General features: G+C 41.8%; 2 protein-coding genes across 3 annotated transcripts in view; both read left to right on the forward strand.

The window, feature by feature from the left end:
* EML3 (EMAP like 3) overlaps positions 1-15,662 on the forward strand; it is a 162,649-nt gene that overhangs the window by 48,445 nt on the left and 98,542 nt on the right. The window lies entirely within an intron of this gene.
* Positions 2,719-5,242, forward strand: LOC141112446 (uncharacterized). 2 transcript variants are annotated; one of them, XM_073605305.1, is made up of 3 exons: positions 2,719-3,265; positions 3,548-3,709; positions 3,746-5,242. In XM_073605305.1, the coding sequence occupies exons 1-3, from the start codon at positions 2,804-2,806 to the stop codon at positions 4,193-4,195; spliced, it is 1,074 nt and encodes a 357-aa protein (XP_073461406.1). In that variant the 5' UTR covers positions 2,719-2,803; the 3' UTR covers positions 4,196-5,242. The 2 variants fall into 2 exon arrangements, with proteins under 2 accessions (XP_073461406.1, XP_073461405.1); XM_073605304.1 differs by having other exon boundaries at positions 2,723-3,265; positions 3,548-5,242.

Raw genomic sequence — 15,662 nt, forward strand, 5'->3', positions numbered from 1 at the left:
TTTTTTTTTTTTTTAAAATCAATTTTTTTTTTTTTTTTGGTTTTTTTAAAATCAAGTTTTTTTTTTTTTTGGTTTTTTTAAAATCAAGTTTTTTCTTTTTTTTGGTTTTTTAAAATCTATTTTTTTATTTTTTTTGGTTTTTTAAAATCTATTTTTTTATTTTTTTTGGTTTTTTAAAATCAAGTTTTTTATTTTTTTGGGTTTTTTAAAATCAAGTTTTTTATTTTTTTGATTTTTTGTGTTTTTTTGAAAATCAATTTTTATTTTTTTGTGGATTTGTGAGGTATTTACAAGAAACAGCCCTCCTTTTTTACATTAGCTTAAACAGCCATTTATGTTCTGGCCAAAACAAAAAAGAGAAGGCCCAGAATGGGGTCAGCAAAACAGGAAATGAAGGACATGATTGATGTTTTGGGGTTTAAAAAAGGGCATTTAGATTCGACCCAAAACATCAATCATGTCCTTCATTTCCTGCTGCATACGATCCAGCCGATTCCGCATTTGATCGATCTCCCCATTCCAGGCCATGATTTGAGCAATTAGCCGTTGGGCACTGTCTGGGGTAAAATAGTCAGTTGGACCTAAAGTGGAATGAAAAAAAAAATATGTTTAGAAATATGCACACATAAGTTTACCTTACCATAAAGCTGGTGTCTCAGACACTGACCTGGTGGGGTGCCCATGTCGCAAAGTTCATTAACATCCTCGGGGGTGGCGCTGTTGCTTGACTCCAGCACAACCAGATCACCTAAAATAGAGTAGAAAAATTACATAAAATAAAAGGCAGCCATGCATAGATTACCGTAAGCTGGTGTGTCAGACACTGACCTGGTGGGGTGCCCATGTCGCCCACCTCTCCTTCCTCCACATCCTCAATGGGACTTGGGCTTATTTCCCAATCATGTTTTGCTTTGGGTTGGCTGAGTGATTTTTCCCCTATGTGAAACAAAAAATTATTTTAATCTAATTAGCACACAGATATTTTAGTACATAGTAATTTTCCAACATTTGTAATGAAGTGGTTTGTGTAGAGTTCCTATTTTACCTCAATATTTAAAATTTGAAAGACATATCGGATAGATAGATATCAATATCTCAAAATATAGTTAATAATCTTTTGATCTCTCTCTATATCTGGAACAAAATCTCAAACTATCTAACTAAATGTAAAGCCAAAAAATTAAGATAACTTCAAATCTTCCAAAAGAATGTTTTAAATTTCTATATCTATCTATCTACCTATCTCTATATTTCTCTCTCTCTATATATATATATATTTCTCTCTCTCTCTCTCTCTCGTTTATATATATATATATATATATATATATATATATATATATAGTTAGATATATATATATAGTTAGATATATATATATATATTTATATATATATATAGTTAGATATATATATATATTTATATATATATATAGTTAGATATATATATATATATATTTATATATAGTTATATATATATGTATGTGTGTATATATATATATATATGTATATATGTATGTGTATATATATATATATATATATATGTATGTGTATATATATATGTATGTGTATATATATATATATATATATATGTATGTGTATATATATATATATATGTATATATATATATATGTGTGTGTATATATATATATATATATATGTGTGTATATATGTGTGTATATATATATATATATATATATATATATATATATATATGTGTATATATATATATATATATATATATATATATATATATATATATATATATATATATATATATATATATATATATATATATATATATACACATGTATATATATGTGTATATGTATATATCTATAGATATGTAACTAACGAGGTTTCTTAAAAGATCGTTTAAAACGATGAAAACAAAAATCGGATAGGAAGGAAAAGCACATGGAGCAATATACAAGGTAATAAACACAAGATAAAAACACGACAAGTACTTACTTTTTTTAAGAACTTTCCGGATACGTCGGTATTGATCCGGCTCCCTGAGTTTCAGGTCAGACCATCTTTTTCGCAGTTGGTCTTTGGAGCGCTGGACCCCAAAAGATGCCTGCAAAGTTTCCACCACCTTCGCCATTATTTTGGCCTTGCGCAAATTTGGCCGTGCGTAAGGCCCATACTTCCCATCATAGTCGTCTTTGTGAAGAATGGCCACCATCTCCACCATCTCTTTAAAACTCATATTAGAGGCCTTAAATCTAGGCCTCACAGATTTTGTTGACGTTCCAGCCTCCGGGCTGTCTCCACTACCTGAGGTCGTCAACATTTCAGGTGTCTCCGCCATTCTTTAACTCCACTACGCGCCGTAACAAAAAATGGGCGGAGAACATGAGTTAAAATCGAACGTCAGGGGCGGGCGACGCAGGCGGAGTTTCACACATGCGTAGTGTATAAAGAGCCTTGCGCACGTGTCGTACGTACGTTCTGTGCGTCGAATTAGGGGGCGGAGAACATGAGTTAATTTCGAACGTCAGGGGCGGGCGACGCAGGCGGAGTTTCACACATGCGTAGTGTATAAAGAGGGGCCTTGCGCACGTGTCGTACGTACGTTCTGTGGTAGGTGATAGTGGACCTGGACGTTACAAAACGAAGGTAATTTTAGATATATTCTTTTTTTTTTTTTTTTTTTTTTTGGTTTTTATGGTCATGACTTTGTAGCAAGCGGCCTATATGGCTTGATAGATTGATGAGGCCTACATAGGGAGAAGATGATGAGGGGTTAGCCGAAACCTATAATAAAAGTGTTTTTTGTCTTGTGACTTCATCTTTTCCAGATATAATGAATCCCCTATTTAAGGATCCAGAGTTCCTTACATCTTTTATTTCCAAATATCGAGAGATGAGGAATTTGTGGGAGGTGAAACACCCTCAGTATTATGCTAAGCATGTGAGGAAGTCAACGCTGGAGAGACTTCTGGCCTTTGTCCAGGCGACCATCCCGGAAGCAACAATGGAGACATTGCTCAAGAAAATTGGGGGCTTGAGGAACATGTATAAGAGGGAGCATAAGAAGATCCAGGAATCAAGGAGATCAGGAGCATCAGCAGATGATGTTTATGTACCCAGGCTGTGGTACTACAATCAACTCCGTTTTCTGGATGACCAGAATGAAGCCAGGCCATCACTTTCAACCCTTCCCTCCACCCTTCCCTCCACCCTTCCCTCCACCCCAGCAGAGGCTGATGAGGAGCAAGCTGGGTCTTCCATCCTGGATGAACCAGATATGACCATCTGGAGTCAGGTAAATGATTTAAACAAATATTTACTGTACTAATATTAATGATGTTAACTGGATGTTATAATTGTCTAAAATAATTTGGCACTCAAAATTGGGTATACATATCAATTGACAGTAGTGGCTAAATATGTTTGGCACCTGCTTGAAATAATTATGGTGTCTGATTAGACTCTTTTATTAAAGAGAAGTATTCACATTGAATTTGCTATTCATGAGAAGCAAACTGTGTGTCATTGATGAAGCCAAAAAAATATACTCAAACTATTGTCCTTTTTTTATACACAGGATGAGTCCATCCAGGAGGAATGTGGGGAAAGTGGAAGGCAGGAGGAGACCAGGCCCATGGACAGCCTGGAGGAGGCCGGATTCACCATCATCCTGGAGGAGGCTGGGCCCAGTGTCAGGCAGGAGGTGGCTGCTCCCAGTGAGGTGGCTGCTCCCAGTGAGGTGGCTGCTCCCAGTGAGGTGGCTGGGCCAAGCGAGGTGGCTGGGCCCAGTAGAAGCCTGACCGAATCCCAAGTGCCTCCCCTCCACCTTCCCAAAAAAAGGGCCAGGAAGGGGATGGTCACACAGGACGCATCCCTGCGCCTCATGCAAGAGGCCACCCGTTTTTTAAAAAGCCCCCCCGAAGCGGAAGAATCCTATGGCTGCTACTTAGCCAGCAGGCTTCTTCAGATGGATTGGGAGCAGCGCCTCATTTGTGAGCGCCTATTTGGGGAAACAATCCATAAGGGGCTGCAGGGCACGCTAACACAAAACACCCAACTACATGAGGCAGCCCCCCCTCCTCCTCCTCCTCCTCCTCCTCCTCCTCCTCCTCCTCCTCCTCCTCCTGCCACAACTGAAACACCAGAGCCACAGCCTCAAAAGAAGGCTACAGGGAAGGCTGCAGGGCAGCGTGGAGGAAAGGCTGCAGGGAAGAGAAGAAAATGATGACCTGGGTTCAGTCTGGTCTGACAGAAGACGCAGGCTGTTGTAGGACCACAGTCTGGGGACATCTAGATCATCTGCTGGTGCTGTTGATCTCTGGGATTCTTGGACCAGATTGTGCTCCCTCTTATATGGACTCCTCAAGATCCCAATTTTCTGGTACACCGACTTTTTCCAGCGTTGACTTCCTCTTTATTTTATTTTGACCATGAATAAATGGATATTTTTTGAGTTTAGCAAAAGACTTTATGTGTTTTCTTTGAAATCATTGATTTTACACACAATGTTAAATTAACAAGGGACAACAATCTCATTGAGTTTGAAAAAAAACACACCAAAAATACATTACTAATGTTAATAATGTTCAAGTGGTAAGTCTTGAAAATCCAAAAAATTACGTAACCAAAAACGGTGCTTTGGGTTAACTTTATCTAAAAACTAAAAAATAAACACTATAAAAAAAAAAAAAAATAATAATGGGTTCTTTGTGTTAACTTTACAAACCTAAAAAAAATAAAAAAAATAAAAAATAAAAAATAAAAAGGGGAAAAAGTATTATTAGTATGGAAACATTGTTTTAAAAAGGCATACTATATCATTCATGAGATCAAAGAGAAAAAGAATCCAGAAATCAGTTTGGGAGAACTCTGATTATGAACAGCAAAACACCTTCGTTCTTTAGAGCCTTCGTAAAGAAGAAATAAAATGCGCTGCATTGAACGATCACAGATTTTGCAGCGTGATGAATGTGCTACCTACAATACGAACACTAGTTTTACTAGACCGAGTGCTTCCGTTTAGTTTTTGCTTATGAGCATGCGTCGTTTTTTTGTCCGTCGGACTAGCATACAGACGAGCGGACTTCGGGGTCCGTCGTACTTACGACGTAAAGATTTGAAGCATGCTTCAAATCTAAAGTCCGTCGGATTTGAGGCTAAAAAAGTCCGTTGAAAGTCCGGAGAAGCCCACACACGATCGGATTACCAGCCACCTTTAGTCCGTCAGCGTCCGTTGGACTTTTGTAGACGAAAAGTCCGACCGTGTGTACGCGGCATTACTCCTACGTACGCGGGAATGTTTCAGACCAATTATCCATCCCTGTTCAAACATCTGTCGGACACGCTGTCCTCCTGGTTCCACCCACCATTGTCTTGGTTTGGTAGGATAACTGCAATCCGAATGTCTTCCCTAAATTACTTTACTATTTTCGGGTCTTACCTGTCCCCGTCCCCTCGTATATCTTACGCATTCATCAATGCAAGCTCTTACAATTTATATTGGGATCTAGCCATCTTCGAATCAGTAAACATGTCTTGTACGCCCAGCGGATCAACGGCGGCCCCTCGGTCCCTAACTTGCAGACTTACTATGCGGCAGCAGGCATTGCTCCACTTTCTCACCTCCATGAAACAAACCAGATGCCACTATGGGCCACAATAGATCTTGTCAATTCCGACCCTATTCCTGTCTCCTCTCTACCATGGCTCCCTGCTACTCACCGTCCGAAATCGATAGGACCATGTTTAACACATTCCTTACAACTATGGGACTCAGTCAAATACTCCGCAGGCTTGATCTCCCCTTATCTCCCACTATTGAAACTCCTTCATTGCCCATTGTTCCCTCCATGATGCGAAAACCTGGCACAATCCTGGTGGACTACACATTGGTTTACAGATGTTCACTCTATGTTTACCCCCACTAAGATATTGACATTTGACGCCTTACGCTCTTCTCATGATATGCCATTGAGGGAACACTATAGCTACCTACAATTGAGATACTTTCTCCGACAACTAATCAAATCCCGTTCCACTCCATATACCCTGACTCCTTTTGAGGGCCTATGTAGAGCCAGACCCCACTCCCAAGGCATGATATCATTGATATACTCATCCATAATTACTATAAAAAAGCCTCCATTGAGGCCCTACCATCTTCAATGGGAAAAAGAATGGGGCGACAGTTAGACCCAGAGGACTGGCGGACTATGACCATAATCCTCCCTAAGTGCTCCAGAAATGTCCTTATATTGGAGAATGCATATAAAGTGTTATATAGGTAGTACTACACACCAGCTATATTGGCCCGTTTCATTCCAACTTACTCCCCTCTTTGTTTTCGAGGCTGCTCACAAGAAGGCTCTATGGCACATATATGGTGGTCATGCCCGAGGGTGTGCAGGTTATGGGTCAGAGTTTACACCATTCTTCGTAACTTATTTCACATAAACCTTAAAAGGGACCCCTACGAAGCCCTTTTTGGTAAACCAATTGTAGAGTTGTTACGCCCGGAGCAGCAGCTAGCTCAACATCTCTTTACTGCAACTAAACTGACCATCGCAAAAGCCTGGAAATCCCATGCAATCAGTTTTGAAGCAGTTAAAAATCGTATGAATGAGGTCATGGTAAATGAGAAGCTGACTGACATCCTTTTAGACACGCATGACAAATTCCTTAGCGTTTGGCAGCCATGGATCATGCACTTTCAATCCTCTCGATTTGACGGCACACTTCTCCTGATCTGATACTCCCCTGACGCACATCCCGTGGACTCTCCTCTTCCCTCCTTTCCCCTTTCCTCACTCTCCTCTTTTCTACTAGACTTTCCTTCTTTTTCCCTTTTAAATGTTTCTTTCTCTGCTATGTTTTATGCATCATCCATACCTTTATTAGGCTGCTAGGTATAGACCGGGCCAATATGGTTATCATTGTATCATTATGTTTTCCACGTTGCTTTTCATTTCTGTCAACTTTAAACAATGTATCCTGCCTGATAGGGAAACTCCTGACCATGAAATTTCGTTGGCATAAGTCCAGGCAATATAAGTGGACATTTTGATTATAGACACCCTATCCACCCAGGGACACTTTGGAAGACAAATTTTGGTCTTCCATCTTTTTGTTAAATTTCATGGGACATTAGGTTTGTTACCTGTGTGTTTATATTACTCATGCCTCTTTATACCATTATGTATTTTCTGCCTTGTCTCTTTGTTTGCCTATCATGCAATGTAACCACATAAAACCTGTTGTGTTATGTTGGATTACATGCTAATAAACCCTTTGTAAAAGAAAGGTCAATGAGTTTCTGGACTCCTGACAGACCCTTGCATCTTTCATCCAGTGCTGCACTGATGTTTCCGGATTCTGAGTCATGGAGAAAGCAAAAGAATTGTCAAAGGACCTGCGGGATAAGGTAGTTGAACTGTATAAAACAGGAAAGCAATATAAGAAGATATCCAAGGAATTGAGAATGCCAATCAGCAGTGTTCAAACTCTAATCAAGAAGTGGAAAATGAGGGGTTCTGTTGAAACCAAACCACGGTCAGGTAGACCATCTAAAATTTCAGCCACAACTACCAGGAAAATTGTTCGGGATACAAAGAAAAAAACACAAATAGCTTCAGATGAAATACAGGACTCTCTGAAAATATGTGGTGTGGCTGTTTCAAGATGCACAATAAGGAGGCACTTGAAGAAAGATGGGCTGCATGGTCGAGTCCCCAGAAGTCAGCCATTACTACGCAAATGCCACAAAGTATCCCGCTTACAATACGCCAAACAGAGAAGCCTCAAACATTCTGGCACAAAGTCATTTGGAGTGATGAGATCAAAATTGAGCTTTTTGGCCACAACCATAAACACTACATTTGGAGAGGAAGTCAACAAGGCCTATGATGAAAGGTACACCATTCCTACTGTGAAACACGGAGGTGGATCGCTGATGTTTTGGTGATGTGTGAGCTACAAAGGCACAGGAAATTTGGTAAAAATTGATGGCAAGATGAATGCAGTATGTTGTCAAAAATTACTGGAGGAACATTTACATTCATCAACCAGGAAGCCACGCATGGGCATACTTCGACATTCCAACATGACAATGAACCAAAACACAAGGCCAAGTCAACCTGTCATTGGCTACAGCAGAATAAAGTGAAGGTTCTGGAGTGGCCATCTCAGTCTCCTGACCTCAATATCATTGAGCCACTCTTGGGAGATCTAAAACCTGCAGTTCATGCAAGACAGCCCAAGAATTTACAGGAACTGGAGGCTTTTTGCCAAGAGGAATGGGCAGCTTTACCATCTGAGAAAATAAAGAGCCTCATCCACAAATACCACAAAAGACTTCAAGCTGTCATTGATGTTAAAGGGGGCAATACACGGTATTAAAAACTGGGATATGTAAACTTTTTATCAGGGTCATTTTGGTAGTTTCTGTTGTGATTATGATTTAAAATGAGTAAACACAGTTGATTGATAATAAATGGCTTCAGCCAAACACTAACCATGAGTGAGCACAACTGTGTGTATATATATATATATATATATATATATATATATATATAAATAAATACAAAATTCAATGGCATATTCCACACCAGTGCTTGCCGTCCCAGTGCATTCCAGTTCCAGAAAAAAAATGAAAAAAAAATGCTTTTTTTTCCTGCACTGGACTGTACTGGAGCGCTGTAAAACACATAAAGAAATGCAATGGACCACACATGGCGTTATTTAAGGTTAGGAAAAAAGAGGGAGAAAAATGCACTGGACTGCATCAAAAATGCACTCAACATGCAGAAAAGTATCTGGAACGCATCCAGAACACATCCGGACTGCGTTTCTATGGTGTGGACTCACCCTGAAGAAGTGTAGTTTTCCTCCACAGCTGTCCCGCGGGTCCAGCTTACATCATCATTTGTTGTCCCCTGAGATATAATCTATCCAGGGGTCCCAAATTTTTGCAAATAAAAATATTTTGTTATTCCTGACCCATAAATTTTCTATACTACAGATACAATTATATACCATTGTCATGTTCCACCCCAGCCTTTGATTGAATAATACAGCAAAAGCTAAACATTAATAAGGTTAAACTTGACCTTTCCTATCAGCCAGCTCACTCCATGCTGTGCAATGTAGTAAAAGCCTTATTGCTTAACAGTGGTGTCCCTTCCTCTTCCTATCTATATCCCGCTGTCTAGGGAATCAAACATTGTGAATGATGGAGGAAATAGATGGAGGAAATATTTAAAAATACAATATAGGCAGTCCCCGGGTTACGAACAAGGTTCTGTAGGTTTGTTACTAAACCCACAACAGTAAACTCAGTCTGTATATGCAGTAAAGCATGCGTGTTATATTCACTGTTGAACCTAAGGGGTTAATCCTCTGCATTGTGTAAAAAGGCTGTTTGATCCCGTCCTCTCTGATCCTCCCCTTCTTCCACAGTCCTCAAAGCATCTTCTGATAGAACAGCGCCTTGGAGGCAAGATGTACATGCTCAGTTTGATGTGTATTGCTAGAGATTTTTTTTTTTCTTGAGAGAGTGTAAGTGACCAGCACAGGGCCAATCAGCACTGTCCGGACGGAGGGTCAGTGGTCCTGCAGCCTCATAGGACAAGCTTTAACCAGACACTGATAGAAGTCACAGGACTGCTTCAACTGCTGATAAGAAAAGGTATTCAGCAGTTGATATTTACTAAAACTATTGCATTTCCATGTTCTGTGTACTGTGGGAGATCAGATATAGTGAATGCAGGGTCCTGGGTTTAGTAATACTTTAAGTTGAACTTTTATGAAAGTTGGGGCAGGTACCTTTTTATTATGTAACTCCAGCCGAAAAATTATTTAAGTTTTGGATAGCATAGCAAAGGGTTAACTGGCCTTGCAGTGATGTGGGATTGCTGACAGGTCTGCCGGACAGTATGTGACAGCATGCAGAGAGCAGAAAGATGGCCGCACAGCGGTTTCTGGGACCAGTGTGATATCGCGCTGCCTCCTTTCTTAAGTATGAGTCATATGTAAGTCGGATGTATGTAACTCGGGACTGCCTGTAAGGATTTTGTAATGAATTAATCACTGATTTAAGAAAGCTAATTTCCACACTAACCATTCCTGATTATTTATACACAGTATAAAAACTGATAAGACGATGAAATTAATGCAGTTAGCATGATTGCCAATGAATAACAAGTTTAAGAAAATTAATCGTCAGAAAATCTGAACAAGGTTGAACATACCTGCCAACAGTCTAGATGTTGTATTAGGTTTCTGTAATGGAGGAAGTAAAGACCAGCAATGCAATTGGTATATCTATAGCCAAAATTTTTTGGAGTAGGGTGTGGTTAAAATCCCTGTGGAGTTTTACATTTTTGACATTTGTGTTCCACTAAGGGGATTTCCATTCAGTTCCTGTCCTGTAACGTAAAGAGATAGATCATTGTCACTGCAAGAGAAGTCCCAATTAAAAAATGTCTCCTCTAGGGCCCATTCACACCAGAAATGTGGTGCGGGAAAGGTGTGTTCCATATGTATTTCTCACACTGCGCTTGAATGCATTGCCCTCAGGAGATGCGTGCGGGTGTCAAATAAATGTTAATGGCTCCCAAAATGCACCTTGCAAACACAGGGCATTTTCTGCCACCGAACTACATTTTACCACAGTACCAAGCGGCTTGGTGCGGCACAATCTGAAAAAAGTAGTGCTTACACTAATTTTTCCACACTCCAGTTTTTTTTTTTGCAGCCCATTGAAATGAATAGGCTGTCAAAACCGGAACATGCGGGACCGCACAGATGTATGTGTTCCAGTGTGAATCCTCTCCTGGTGAAAACTGTAAAATGTTGTATTAATTCCCAGAGACAATGGTCAGCAGAACAAATAGAAAGTGTGAATCTTTCCAGTGGGGACACAGATATCAATAACAATCTGAAAAGAATTTTAACAATTCCCTACTTTATCAAACACTAATGCCGCGTACACACGGTCGGACTTTTCGTCTACAAAAGTCCAACGGACGCCGACGGACTAAAGCTGGCTGGTAATCCGATCGTGTGTGGGCTTCTCCGGACTTTCAGCAGACTTTTTCAGCCTCAAATCCGACGGACTTTAGATTTGAAACATGCTTCAAATCTTTACGTCGTAACTACGACGGACCCCGAAATCCGCTCATCTGTGTGCTAGTCCGACGGACAAAAACCCATGCTAGGGCAGCTATTGGCTACTGGCTATGAACTTCCTTATTTTAGTCCGGTGTACGTCATCACGTACGAATCCGTCGGACTTTTGTGTGGTCGTGTGTAGGCAAGTCCGTTCGTTAGAAAGTCTGCTGCAAGTCCGCCGAAAGTCCGCAGGAAGTCTGTCGGACAGGCTGTCGGACTTTTGTAGACGAAAAGTCCGACCGTGTGTACGCGGCATAAGACCCCTTTCACACTGGAGGCGTTTTTCAGGCGCTTTAGCGCTAAAAATAGTGCCTGTAAAGCGCCTGAAAAAAGCCTCAGCTGCAATCCCAGCGTGAAAGAGTGCTTTCACACTGGGGCGCTGCGCTGGCAGGGCTTCACAAAAAGTCCTGCAAGCAGCTTCTTTGCAGCGCTGTAGGAGCAGTGAATACACCGATCCTAAAGCGCCCCTGCCCATTGAAATAAATGGGCAGCGCCGCCGAACTGCCAGCAAAGCGCCGCTGCAACTGCGTTTTGCGGATGGTTTTAACCCTTTTTCGGCCACTAACGGGGGTTAAGATCACCCCACCAGCGCCCGAATAGTGCCGCTAAAATGACAGTAAAGCTCCGCTGAAAATAGCAGCGCTTTACCGCTGACGCCCGGGCGCTTTCAGTGTGAAAGGACTCTTTAAAAGAAAGGTTTTGGCTTTAGATACACTGTAAATGTTTATGGCTATGTAGAAAATTCTCCTGGTGCTGCCAGGGGCTCTGAGCAATGGTTCACTTTGTCCTGGGGATGAATTTGCATTGTGATTAGATACATAAAAAATAAAAAAATAAGGTGCATAGGTTAATTGTAAATTACAGTCCCGAATGTTAAATCACAGATTCTATGTCAGAAATAGCATGTACAATTATACTTACTCTGCCAAACCCCCAACTAAAGATGGGGCTGCATGTGTTTCCTATCATTTCTTAACCAAAAGGAGATATTGTTTCATTTTTGAGGACTGACTTTTTCAAATGTAGGATGAGAAACGTAGCTAGTGTACTGTATATACCAGTGTTTCTCAACTTTTTTTTAGTCAAGGCACACTTTAAAATTATAGAAAATCTTAAGGCACTATATTCTAAAATGTAAAAAACTATTCTAATAGTTTTACATAATGCAGCAACATCCACACATAGGACACCCAACGTTAGAGGTGATTTATTTCTTCCAAAACAAATACACTTTTACACACTGGTACTGACTAGTGTTCCAATGTTTCTCTTCTCCATCAATTTCTCTCCATCAGCTAGCTAATGTGACCCCATGGGGAGGGAGAGAGGCAGAGGAGAGTCAAACAAGAATGCTGTGGAGGAGACAGACATCCTCCATATCAACTGATGACATCACTGGTTGTTAGGATGTCGTAATGGTGCACAATGAAAACCTGTGGCTTTGTGTAGCTAAAAGACAGGCTTTATCCACCCACCACCTTGTATACAATTTCGATCAATTTTTAGGCATTTTGCCAAGGCACCCCTGAAGAAACCTCAAGGCACACCAAGGTGCCTGGGCACCCTGGCTAAAAAAGGCTGGTATATACTGTATAAGACTTCCACCCTTGTGATAGCACTACAAATACAGTTCCTACCTATCAGGGTCACTTCTGCATATAAACCAATCAGCTTCTAACCTCAGCTTGTTCAATTAAGCTTTGGCAATAAAACCTGGAAGCTGATTGCTTTCTATGCAGAAGTGACCCTGATTTTGTACACTCCAGCTTTAGTAAATAAACCCCTGTATCTCCTAGTCTTGCAGCCCCAGCAGGGTGCCTCTCCTCTCTCTCCCATCCTGATCCTTCTCTGATAATGAAGGTTAAAGGGGTTGTAAAGGTATTTTTTTTATTTTTTAAAAATAACAAACATGTTATACTTACCTTCACTGTGCAGCTCGTTCTGCACAGAGTGGCCCCGAACCTGCTCTTCTGGGGTCCCTCGGCGGCTGTCTCAGCTCCTCCCCGCAATAATTAACCACCTTAATGCGAGCTCCCTCGCATGGTGGTTAGTTATTGCGGGCGCGCTCCCGTGATACAGCCGGCGGCTATAGCCGCTCGCTGTATCACTCGGCCCCGCCCCCCAGCGCGCCGCGTCATTGGATGTGATTGACAGCAGCGCGAGCCAATGGCTGCGCTGCTTCCAATCCATCCACTGTAGCCAATCAGCGGCCAGGCTGAGCAGCGGAATCGAGGACGTGAACGAGCAGCCGAATTTCGAGGGGTCAGGTAAGTAAAACGGGGGGCTGGGGACGGCGGTATTGTTAGTAGTTTTTTCACCTTAATGCATAGAATGCATTAAGGTGAAAAAATGTTTACCTTTACAACCCCTTTAAGCACTGTCACTGCACCCGCTCCTTCTCAGCATTCCAGCCAACATACCTCTTGTCCCTGCATTCTCTGCATGCCTGGTGCTGTGAGTCTTCCTGAGCCCCCTCAAACACCACAATAGGAGAGCAGTTTGAAGAGAGACAGTGCACACAACGTGGAACTCCCAGTTCAATTTGCAAGATCCTCTGTCAGGTGCTCAGACTCAGTGTGTCCTTACACACCACAACACAAAAGGATTGAGCCGGCGGTTTTAATGGTTGGTTACATGAAGTAACAAGCACAACAGCTGACACATTTCTGCAACAGCCTTAGTCTTTGCTATGACTAAGGCTATTGGCGAAACGCGTCAGTTGTTTTGCTTGTCACTTTATGTAACCAACCATTAAAATCGCCATATGGACTACAGAGTTGCCAGCTCAATCCTTTTACACATTAAGAGCACCTGTCTTGCTCAGCAGTAGCCTGGTCTGGTCACAATTTCTGGCCCTGTTACCCACACTCTGCTGCACCTGTGATTTCTCCCGAGCTTTTCCAGGCAAGACAAAGGGGAAGCGAGCGGTGAGTACATCCCGCTCCCATGGAAAAAAGCACTTTTTTACTTCCTGGCCTGGCCGCCCATGATGTGCGAGCAGCTGGCGGTAAAACACTTTAGAAAAAAAATTGTTGTCAGTGACTTTGAACTGTGCAAACGTAGTCTGGAGCCAGACAAGGAACTGTGTGGCTCAGCCTCAGATCACGCAGTGGGATGTGGCTTATATCTACACGCCGCGCCGCATAAGTAGAGGCCGAGCTTGGCAGTTCACAGGCTGGCTCTAGACTGCTTATACACAGTTCAGAGTCACCAACAAGAATTTTTTTTTCTAAAATGTTTTACCACCAGCCACTCACAAGTTGCAGGCCAGGCCAGAAGGTATTTGGAAGAGGGCACTCTGGAGGAGCAGGATATGAGGGGACCATAAGAGGTACACTGGAGGAGGATGTAAGGGGGCACTCTGGAGAACGTAAGGGGACACTCTGGACGTCCTAACTTAGTACCTCAAGAGTGCCTCCGGAGTTCCCCTTTACATCCTCCAGACTGCCCACTTAATACAGTATTACTAAGGAGACACTTGAAGATGTAATGGGGCACTTTAGAGGCACTAAGGGGGGCAATCTGGAGGATGTAAGGGGGCACGCTAGAGGCATTAAGGGGGAACTCTGGAGGTAGTAACTTAGTACCTCCAGAGTGCCCCTATACATCCTCCAAGGTGCCCCCCTGTTCTATTAGGAACATGATCCACTGCGCACAGGTTAAATGCTTTGCAGGCTCCTGTGGGTAAAAATAATAAATGCACATTTTATTTCCTGCAAAAATATGTACATTTAAAAATTTTTACCTTAATGGTGAATTTAGCCTTTAAATATTGATTGACTTTGTTTATAATAGGAGTCTCTGTCATGTTTCAGCTTGTTAGTAAATGCTCCATCAGTACATTTTTCATGTCTTGTCAGTAAAAAAAAGTAATGGGGGTTGGCAACACTGCCCCATGAGCAGGGTCATCTTTTAGCAGTTCCCCCTCCCCAACAGGAGGAATTGTATGTGGATAGAGAAGGTTATCAGTGCCACAGGTGGGGGAAATGACTGAAACCGATCTTTTGTGGCTCTCACTGCAGCAGCTGAAAGCCAACATCCCCTGCTCCAGCTGCTGCAGTGAGAGCCACAAAAGATTAGTTACAGTTATTTCCCCCACCCACTGCACTGATCAGGATTTCTCTTGCTGCTTGAACCCCCCCTACAGCGCTGTAGGCTTCCCTCCTTTCCTTTCCCGCCGGGAGCAGCTACAAGAAGACAAGGGGATTTTCAGGGAAGGGGGCGATAAATACGTCACTTACTGCCCCTTCCTTTTGTGAGTGAACACAGTGAGTGATCCATACCTGATTATGCGTTCGTTCATAAATGAAGCAAACTAAAACACCATCAACTAGTAATTACGCTAATGCCTGGAGTTACTGCATGGACAAGTCCACAGTCAAAGGAAAAAATGTAAAGTCAGTTTTAAACAGGGTAACTGAAGTCCAAAGAACCTTGCTGCTTTCAAACAACACTAGTGGGTACTGGAAGCTGAAAATAAAACAAAAGAGAGAGAGAGCGCGCCTTCGATCTGGGAGCGGGTCACA

The sequence above is a fragment of the Aquarana catesbeiana genome, linkage group LG11, assembly GCF_042186555.1.
Source record: "Aquarana catesbeiana isolate 2022-GZ linkage group LG11, ASM4218655v1, whole genome shotgun sequence".
Classification (NCBI taxonomy): Eukaryota; Metazoa; Chordata; class Amphibia; order Anura; family Ranidae; genus Aquarana; species Aquarana catesbeiana.

Bases quoted from the DNA above. Each gene is read 5' to 3' on its own strand.
- LOC141112446 (XM_073605304.1), top strand. From the start codon at position 2,804: ATGAATCCCCTATTTAAGGATCCAGAGTTCCTTACATCTTTTATTTCC. The intron at 3,266-3,547 runs GTAAATGATTTA...TTTTATACACAG, and splicing joins ATATGACCATCTGGAGTCAG to GATGAGTCCATCCAGGAGGA.